Source organism: Phoxinus phoxinus, assembly GCF_949152265.1.
Source record: "Phoxinus phoxinus genome assembly, chromosome: 3".
Lineage (NCBI taxonomy): Eukaryota > Metazoa > Chordata > Actinopteri > Cypriniformes > Leuciscidae > Phoxinus > Phoxinus phoxinus.
In genome coordinates this window covers 45762976-45773365 of record NC_136878.1, presented here as the reverse complement: position 1 = coordinate 45773365, position 10390 = coordinate 45762976, and the positions used below count along the sequence as shown (strand labels likewise).

At 42.2% G+C, this 10390-nt stretch overlaps 1 protein-coding gene across 2 annotated transcripts in view; it reads left to right on the top strand.

Moving 5' to 3' along the window:
• The window catches only part of astn2 (astrotactin 2), a 506843-nt gene that overhangs the window by 429163 nt on the left and 67290 nt on the right, over nucleotides 1–10390 (top strand). For both annotated transcript variants that reach the window (XM_079606411.1, XM_079606410.1), the window contains one exon: nucleotides 4252–4514. In XM_079606411.1, the coding sequence (XP_079462537.1) occupies nucleotides 4252–4514 (263 nt within the window). The remainder of the gene's footprint in view (nucleotides 1–4251; nucleotides 4515–10390) is intronic.

The window sequence follows — 10390 nt, the reverse complement described above, 5'->3', positions numbered from 1 at the left end:
TCCACCTCCTCTTCCTCCTCTTCCTCATCTTCCTCCTCCTCTTCCACCTCCTCTTCCTCCTCTTCCTCATCTTCCTCCTCATCTTCCTCCTCATCTTCCACCTCCTCTTCCTCATCTTCCTCATCTTCCTCCTCCTCTTCCACCTCATCTTCCACCTCATCTTCCACCTCCTCTTCCTCCTCTTCCTCATCTTCCTCCTCCTCTTCCACCTCATCTTCCACCTCCTCTTCCTCCTCTTCCTCATCTTCCTCCTCCTCTTCCACCTCATCTTCCACCTCATCTTCCACCTCCTCTTCCTCCTCTTCCTCATCTTCCTCCTCCTCTTCCACCTCCTCTTCCTCCTCTTCCTCATCTTCCTCCTCCTCTTCCACCTCATCTTCCACCTCCTCTTCCTTCTCTTCCTCATCTTCCTCCTCATCTTCCACCTCATCTTCCACCTCCTCTTCCTCATCTTCCTCCTCCTCTTCCACCTCATCTTCCACCTCCTCTTCCTCCTCTTCCTCATCTTCCTCCTCCTCTTCCTCCTCATCTTCCACCTCCTCTTCCACCTCCTCTTCCTCATCTTCCTCCTCATCTTCCACCTCATCTTCCACCTCATCTTCCACCTCATCTTCCACCTCATCTTCCTCCTCCTCTTCCACCTCATCTTCCTCCTCATCTTCCACCTCCTCTTCCTCCTCTTCCTCATCTTCCTCCTCCTCTTCCACCTCATCTTCCACCTCCTCTTCCTCCTCTTCCTCATCTTCCTCCTCCTCTTCCACCTCCTCTTCCACCTCATCTTCCACCTCCTCTTCCTCCTCTTCCTCATCTTCCTCCTCCTCTTCCACCTCCTCTTCCACCTCCTCTTCCTCCTCTTCCTCATCTTCCTCCTCCTCTTCCACCTCATCTTCCACCTCCTCTTCCTCCTCTTCCTCATCTTCCTCCTCCTCTTCCACCTCATCTTCCTCCTCCTCTTCCTCCTCATCTTCCTCCTCATCTTCCTCCTCATCTTATTCCACATCTTCCACCTCCTCTTCATCCTCCACCCTCTTCATCCTCCTCATCCACCTCCTCTTCCTCCTCCTCATCTTCCACCTCATCTTCCTCCTCATCTTCCACCTCATCTTCCTCTCTTCTTCCTCCTCTTCTTCCACCTCCTCTTCCTCATCTTCCTCCTCCTCTTCCACCTCATCTTCCACCTCCTCTTCCTCCTCTTCCTCATCTTCCTCCTCATCTTCCACCTCATCTTCCACCTCATCTTCCACCTCATCTTCCTCCTCCTCTTCCACCTCATCTTCCTCCTCATCTTCCACCTCCTCTTCCTCATCTTCCTCCTCCTCTTCCACCTCATCTTCCACCTCCTCTTCCTCCTCTTCCTCATCTTCCTCCTCATCTTCCACCTCATCTTCCACCTCATCTTCCACCTCCTCTTCCACCTCCTCTTCCTCCTCTTCCTCATCTTCCTCCTCATCTTCCACCTCATCTTCCTCCTCCTCTTCCACCTCATCTTCCTCCTCATCTTCCACCTCCTCTTCCTCCTCTTCCTCATCTTCCTCCTCCTCTTCCACCTCATCTTCCACCTCCTCTTCCTCCTCTTCCTCATCTTCATCCTCCTCATCCACCTCCTCTTCCACCTCATCTTCCTCCTCATCTTCCACCTCCTCTTCCACCTCCTCTTCCTCCTCTTCCTCATCTTCCTCCTCATCTTCCACCTCATCTTCCACCTCATCTTCCTCCTCATCTTCCACCTCCTCTTCCTCCTCTTCCTCATCTTCCACCTCATCTTCCTCCTCCTCTTCCACCTCATCTTCCTCCTCATCTTCCACCTCCTCTTCCTCCTCTTCCTCATCTTCCTCCTCCTCTTCCACCTCATCTTCCTCCTCCTCTTCCTCATCTTCCTCCTCCTCTTCCACCTCATCTTCCACCTCCTCTTCCTCCTCTTCCTCATCTTCCACCTCATCTTCCACCTCCTCTTCCTCCTCTTCCTCATCTTCCTCCTCCTCTTCCACCTCCTCTTCCACCTCCTCTTCCTCCTCTTCCTCATCTTCCTCCTCCTCTTCCACCTCATCTTCCACCTCCTCTTCCTCCTCTTCCTCATCTTCCTCCTCCTCTTCCACCTCATCTTCCTCCTCCTCTTCCTCCTCATCTTCCTCCTCATCTTCCTCCTCATCTTATTCCACATCTTCCTCCTCCTCATCTTCCACCTCCTCTTCGTCCTCCACCCTCTTCATGCTCCTCATCCACCTCCTCTTCCTCCTCCTCATCTTCCACCTACACCTCCTCCTCCTCTTATTCCACATCTTCTTCCACCTCATCTTCCTCCTCCTCTTCCACCTCATCTTCCTCTCTTCTTCCTCCTCTTCTTCCACCTCCTCTTCCTCATCTTCCTCCTCCTCTTCCACCTCATCTTCCTCCTCCTCTTCCACCTCCTCTTCCACCTCCTCTTCCTCCTCGTCTTATTCCACATCTTCCTCCTCATCTTCCACCTCCTCTTCCTCCTCGTCTTATTCCACATCTTCCTCCTCCTCATCTTCCACCTCCTCTTCGTCCTCCACCCTCTTCATCCTCCTCATCCACCTCCTCTTCCTCCTCCTCATCTTCCACCTCATCTTCCTCCTCATCTTCCACCTACACCTCCTCCTCCTCTTATTCCACATCTTCTTCCACCTCATCTTCCTCCTCTTCTTCCACCTCCTCCTCCTCCTCCTCCTCCTCTTCCTCTTCCTCCTCCTCCTCCTCCTCCTCCTCCTCTTCCTCCTCCTCCTCCTCTTCCTCCTCCTCCTCCTCTTCCTCCTCCTCCTCCTCTTCTTCCTCCTCCTTGTGTTTGCCTGTCATGCTGAAATCCAGCATAATGACTCATGTGATTGCCAGGCCCAGTGTGGACGGGAATATTCAGGGGCTGGTCTGTGGAGTGCAGAGAACAGATGCTATTATGCAGAACTGCACATCTGTTCAGGCATCTCAAGGACGTATCAGCACTCAATTAAGATCTTTCCCCACAGAATCGCTTTGTTTTGTGTCTGCCAAGGGTTCTGCGCACGGACACTGCAAACTAACTTGAAGATCAACCTGTGTGTATTTATACTAGCAGAGACAGTTCATCACGGTTTCCTTCATGATAGATTGCTGATGCAAGCCTATGTACGGCAGCCTACTATAAAATGGTATCATTATGCTTATTTATAATGTCCAGATAATCTGGACCAGATCGATTTGTTTATACAAAAAAACGTAACAAATTTTTCGCATTTGAAAAACTATTGTCTGCCAATAAAAGTCAGGATTGTACAAGTATACGTATAAGTATAATGCCTAACGCCATTCTACTGTCACAAAGATATCATCTGTAGACACTCGTGACTTTGCCAAAATCAGTTTCTTAAAAATATCAGCTAATTTGTCCATTTAACATAAATAGTTTACATATAGTTTACAATACATTTTCATTTGATTACAAATAACATGCACGTGAAGTGTCTGAAAACATTACATTCAGTTTGCACTTAAGTGTATTAAACTATAATATGCAATAATACTCTTTTTTAACTTTTGTCAAAAATATATATTTTTTTATGTTCATGCATCTTTCTTAATCATAATAGGCTCTTTCCTATTAATAACATCACCTAGTTCTGATCCAGCTTACAAATATTTTTTTTTTTTTTATGTTCTCATAATTTACTCATCTTTTCGCTTCCAACAAACTGTCATCAGTGTGTGAAAGAGAGTAGTTCATGTTTGAGGTAATATTTTTACAAATATATATATATATATATATATATATATATATATATATATATATATATATATATATTAGTATTATTATTATTTTTTATAGAGAACATTATATTAACAAAAGGAAAGAGTAGAACAAATAAACAAGACAAAAAGCAAATGAAAAAAAAGTTACAAGACAAGGGTCAGAAAAGATTACCAAAAGAAAATATTAAAAGACTTACATATTTCAAATGTTTGTAAAGGCTTCTTGTTACACGCGTTAGAGATTGTCCGAAAGTAATGTTGTACTATAGCAAGCAAAACTTAAAAAAGTGGGTTTTGACCTGGAACTTCATTCCACATTATATTTTCTCAAAATGTGTAATTTTTCATTTTTTATTCCTTGGTAATTATAATGCTAAAAAAAAAATACCAGCTAAATTATCGACATTTCATGAGCAGGTCCTTCTCGCCCGCTCTATACAAGCACAACTCTTCTGAGTCTCAGATCAGATCTCCATAAACCAGTGACGTCCTCCTGTGTCTGTCCTCCAGAAGTCACGGATCAGGGTGGCCGGCGCGATCTGAAAGCTGTCCCGTTCATCATCTACCTATCGGGTCTCCTGAAGACTCAGCTTCTGTCTGACGACCTGGTGTCCGGCGTGGAGATCCGCTGCCAGGAGAAGGGGAGCTGCCCGGACGCCTGTCACCTGTGCAGACAATCGGCCCGCGAGATGCCCAGTCCCACGCCAGTCCTGCTGGAGGTCAGCCGCGTCGTGCCCCTCTACAGCCTGGTGCAGGACAACATCACTAAAGAGGTAACTCAGGGATATAGATATATATATATCAAGCGTATAGTGTCAGTTCTAGCAGGTCACGTTAGTCAAGCTCACATCAGTGACTCTCAGCTGATCCACGTCCACCTGTACAAAACCACAAACCCAGTCTGGAGTCGCACGGGTATTTCTGTGGCAATAGCCAACTATACATTGTATGGGTCAAAAATATCACTTTTTATTTTATGGCAAAAATCATGAGGATATTAAGTAAAGATCATGTTCCATGAAGATATTTTGTAAATTTCCTACCGTAAATATATAAAACATGTATTTTTGTGAGTGAATGCAGCACAATCGTGAACATAAATGCACAACTTTAAAGGAGATTTTCTCAATGTTTCAATTATTTTGATCCCTCAGATTCAAGATTTGTTGTTGTATCTCGACCAAATATTGTCATATCATAACAAACCATACATCAATGGAAAGCTTATTTGTCCAGCTTTCAGATTATGTATAAATCTAAATTTCAGAAAATTGACCCATGTGACTGGTTTTGTGGTCCATACTGTATATGTATCTGATCAAGGCTTTCACTTTCAGGACAACATCACTAAAGAGATCACTCAGGGGTATATACCTGTATATCTGATAAAGGCTTTCACTCTTATACATAAAGGCTCATATTAGAACCAAATTGGGTTTTCCAGATTGTTTCCACACAAAGTGTATTTTTGAATTATTTAGCGTTCAAAAGTTTGGATATGTTTAATGTTTTTGAAAGGAGTCTCTTATGCTCACTAAAGCTGCCAAAAACACAATAAAAACAGCAATAATGTGAAATATTATTACAGTTTAAAATAGCTGATTTCTATGTGAATATATTGTAAAGTGTAATTTATTCCTGTGATCAAAGCTGAATTTTCAGCATCATTACTCCAGTCTTCAGTGTCACATGATCCTTCAGAAATCAGTATAATATGAGGATTTGCTTCATAAAGGAATTTGGGGAATTTGAAAAAGAAAAGTCAAAAGAATGAATTCAATATTTAACATGAAATATTAAGTCTTGGGAATCCTGAAATTCTTAATTCAGAACGAACCTTATATCTCAAGAAGCTCGTACAGTGAAATAAAATAGTGACGCTTGTGTTGATGAGGTTAATGCGCATCAAATAAAATAAAATTACTTGTTATACTCAACTGACATCATGGCCGGCAAAAGGAAAGGAGGAATGAGCGAATAAAAACAGTGTTTTTAATATAGTTCATGAATATCATTGTCAACTCAATTATAATGTATTTGTATTCTGCTTTTCACAATTAAAAAAAAAAAAAATTAAATGGTGTATATATATTCGAGTATGCAAATATATTTGGACATACTTAAATATTCAACTTTACATAAAGAGCTGGGCGATAATATATTGTGTATATAACCTTGAATCAACATGTAATGTGGTCCCTAAATAACTCTGAGTTCCAGCTGAAGGTTTGATGTTCTGCATGTGGAAGGTATGAACATGAACTCCTCAGATATTGTTTTCCTGCTTGATGCTGGCGGCGTAAGTAATGACGTATTCTGTTGCTCCAGAGGCACCAGTAGATGGCAGGAGTGCTTTTCATTTCCATCAAGAAGGCTTAGTCTTTCTGGAAGGGTTAAGAACTGTGCTAGACAGTGAAAAGGCATTGAAATATCATAAATTAATATCGTAATAAAAGACTAATAAAAATGTTAACCCGTTTCTTGGCCGAATATATATATATATATATATATATATCTCCTTTGTCCGTATATAAGGAGATTGCATTAGTAGCCGTGAGTCACAGACGTAATGAGGATATTAAATTGACTTTTGGAGCAGATTTGCAAAGGCTTTCTTTCGCATCATCATCCCTCGTACCGATGACGTCTTGAAAGGCAAGATGCCATTAACCGGAGTCTGTTGTCTAGAGAGTGACTCACGTACCAAATGTCCTGCTTTGGCCCGGTGTGTACCTGACGGGATCGGACCCGCTCCATAACACACATTCCCTCAGCTAATTGCTTCTCACGCTGTGTGTGTGTGTGTGTGTGTGTGGACCTTGCTAATAACAGGAGCGTCAACAATGACGAAAGGCTCTCAATCGATAGCAGACGGTCTCTAGCGGGTATCTGTCGATTGGTAAACAAACAGGAGAGAAAAGCGCAGCCGAGTCGACTGGGAACATGCTCTGAAAACACTGCGAGATTATGAGGATGATATTGATGTCATCGACCCCGGGGACGAGCCAGGACTCCTTGTGGTCGCAGCCTCCTCTCAATTAGAGTAACAGACACAAAGACATCTTCAGACACAATGCATGTTCTTCTGAACCTCCTTTGGCACGCTGTCCAACAGGAATGATGGAGGCGGTGGCGATTCGGTCTGCGTTTACATTGACTTGAGAACCAAACATTGGCATTCCTGCTTAATCTGCCCACAATTAAACAGCTCATTGTGGCCTTTGTTTAGGAGTCTCGCTGAGATACAACATTTTACATCCAAAGTAGCTTTAAGATCTTACAATCTGCTATTGATGCAACTATCAACACTTAGGCTGTGTTTACACGGAAACAATCTGAAGAGACAACGCAAAAGTGGCGTTGCGTTATCACTTTTTACTCTGTGAAAGAGACACTGACACAGTTTTCCATGTTTAATACGGTAAAGCTGCTGCTTTAACCCTCGCTGCTCTTCACGTGTCGCTCAAAAATGACAGAATTATTATAAAAAAATTTGTCAATGAAATTAATGCTATATTTTAGTTTGATAATGTTTTTTTATTTTCCTGTACTGGCGCATGCCTGTGACGTAAACTTGTACGCGATGCCTTCACTGTCTAGCAGACTTTTGCGTTTTTACCGTTTTTACCCTTTAGACGGGAACGCGGCGGTGGAGCGTTTTAGCGTTTCCGTCGCCGTGTAAACGAAAGGCACATCCGATACAATATTTTTACGTTTTCACCCGCGAGCGTTCTCGTGTAAACAGGGCCTTAATATGAATCAGTTTTCACAGGGAAAATATTGTGGTTGAGTTTTATAGGGGCCCTTCTAGAAATCTTGATGTAGTTTCAGGCTCGACTAGAACAGGTTTTCTGGCTTGAATGTTGATTATTTTCCTCATATTCTCCATTGTTGCGGCTCCTCTCTTCCTAGTCTGTCAGTAACGCTCTGTTCACTTCCTGTCTTTATGAAGCCCCTCCTTCTGAAAAGCACACTGTGTTCTGATTGGTCGGCTGGAGCAGTGTGTTGTGATTGGTCGAGCGCTTCAAGTGTGTTTGGGAAATGTCCCGCTCCCCTTACCATAACCGCCAGTTTAACACACTACTAACTAACTCTACCAGGCCCCGCCCCTTTATTCTGCGCATTAATTATTTAAATGAGGAATATTGTGAGTTTCTTCCAGGAACAAACCTCAAGACTACAATGGAGGCGTTTCAGGAGTTCAGAAACACTGACACTGTTATAGTGAATATTAACATTACAACATTACACATTAACGGGGTGGTTCAGGATTTTGGACATCGGACCTCATTTTCGAGTTAGCCTGGTTGTTATTCATCAGTAGAGACAGTTTTCAAAAAATTTCATCCAGTCCTTACAGTTGCATAGTTCGCCGGTGCTAGGCTAGCGCGAGTCAACGGTATGTGCTAGCCTGCCATTAAAAACAGTTTTACCCACTCCACAATACACCAAAATCAAATAAATTATAACGCCAGACTATCGATGTAAATGTCTATTGAGAGAATAATGTTAGAAATCAAAGTACTCTTGCATGTCAATGATCGCATTACATTTACAGGAACTAGTTTCTCATGTCAGGTAAATACACTTGGGTGATTGTCATGTGGACCGGCGCTCTCGGTTGCCTAGGTAACTTAATATCACTCCGCCGCTGCTGTAGACTGTGCTAATAAATACAGGGAACAATAACTATTGCAATGCGATGAAAGAGTGAGTTTGAATTCTAACATTATTCTCTCAATAGACATTTACATCGACAGTCTGGCGTTATAACTTATTTGCTTTTGGTGTACTGTGGAGTGGGTAAAATGGCTGTTTTTAATGGCAGGCTAGCAAATACCGTTGATTCGCACTAGCCTAGCACTATGCAACTGGAAGGACTGGATGCATTTTTTTTTCAGTCTCAGTCTCCACTGATGAATAACAACCAGGCTAACTTGAAAATGAGGTCCGATGTCCAAAATCCTGAACAACCCCTTTAAAGCAAGATGAACACGTGAAAAAAAAAAAAAAATAATAATAATAATAATAATAGGTCCTGTTTTAAAAGTTTTGAGAGCATATTTTAGCATTCATCTTATCCAGGTTTCTTCTATGCCACCCTGAGCTGCTTTTGTTGCAATGGTCAATGTTATGAACTTTATTCTTTAATCAATTTGTCACAGATATAGGAAAATGAAGAAGCTGTATGGAGCAAGGCCGTGTATGATGTATATGTGTTTATCATGCTTGCCCGATTGAGTCTCTTTCTAATCGAGGGATATTGGGCTTCAGTTTTGTTCTGAGTTTATTAGTCCATCACTCTTCCGGAAAACATGTCTGAAAAGGATAAAAAGCGAACATCTCATATGACAGTTTTGATCCTGTTTTCATCACGATCCCCCTCCTTTGCAATCCAGCTACACACACTCTCACATACACACTCATACATTGTTCTCTATATTTGTGTGCAAGTAGGAAACTCATCAGTCATTTTAAGATTAAGGGGGAACTCTTAGGACACAGATAAGAGAAGAAGAAGAAAAATATTCCCAGCCGTTTTCTCATACATCTGGCAACACGTTTCTAATGCATCTCTAATCTGCAGTCAAACATACATCTACAGTCTGCATGAATCAGAAACTCAACCTATCTATGTTCCATACATGTTATTGCATATTTGGGAATGATTCATACCTGCATATGTTTTTTGACCTTGTAATTTTTAATCAAAATGTCATAATCTTCCAGTAAAAACAACAGACTTCTCTCTGTGACATAGTCCATTTAAACCCACATTAAAACCGCAGTAGAAGTCATGCAATCAATGTTGAAAGCCACGCCCACATCTCAAAATCCAGTTAACAACCAACGCAAGTCTCCGCCATGCATTTTTTCTCTCTCTTTTTGAAAAAGCGTTACACTAAGATGTATGTCACAATATGAAATGTCTGTCACTACTTCTGTTTCATCATGACTTTAATCCTGAACCGTACTTTATGCCAAAAAAACAAACAAAAAAAAACGAATGCAGGCACTCAGACACATCTGAATTATGTTCTGACAAAAGCATGCGTTGCATTCTCAGCATGGCCACTAGGGGCGCTACAGTAAAGAGTGCAAAAGTGTAAAGCAGGGGTGTCCAATCCTGCTCCTGGAGGACCACTGGTCTGGACTTGCCACAACACTTTAAAGGGGTGGTATAATACCCTTTTCACAAGATGTAAAATAAGTCTCTGATGTCCCCAGAGTGTGTATGTGAAGTTTTAGCTCAAAATACCCCACAGATATTTTTATATAGCATGTTAAAAATTTCACTTTTTGAGGGTGAGCAAAAATGCACCATTTTTGTGTCTGTCCCTTTAAATGCAAATGAGCTGCTGCTCCTGGCACAGGGGGCGGAGCTTCAAGAGCTCATGTCCTTTTACCTCACACACACACATGCACTGAACTTTTAAAAAACTTTTAGCCTTTTATGTTCAAACCGGAGTCAGAAAGATGGAGAGACGAAGAAGACAACATGTAGACAACATTTCTGAATGGTTTATGTATATTTATGTAGCTTATGTGTAGTTATCTTCTAGTCATTGATTAGCATATTCTGTCTTGATTATCTATAAATGCGTCCCCGGGGGCGGGGTTTATGTAAATTTAAGGGTTAGTAATATCA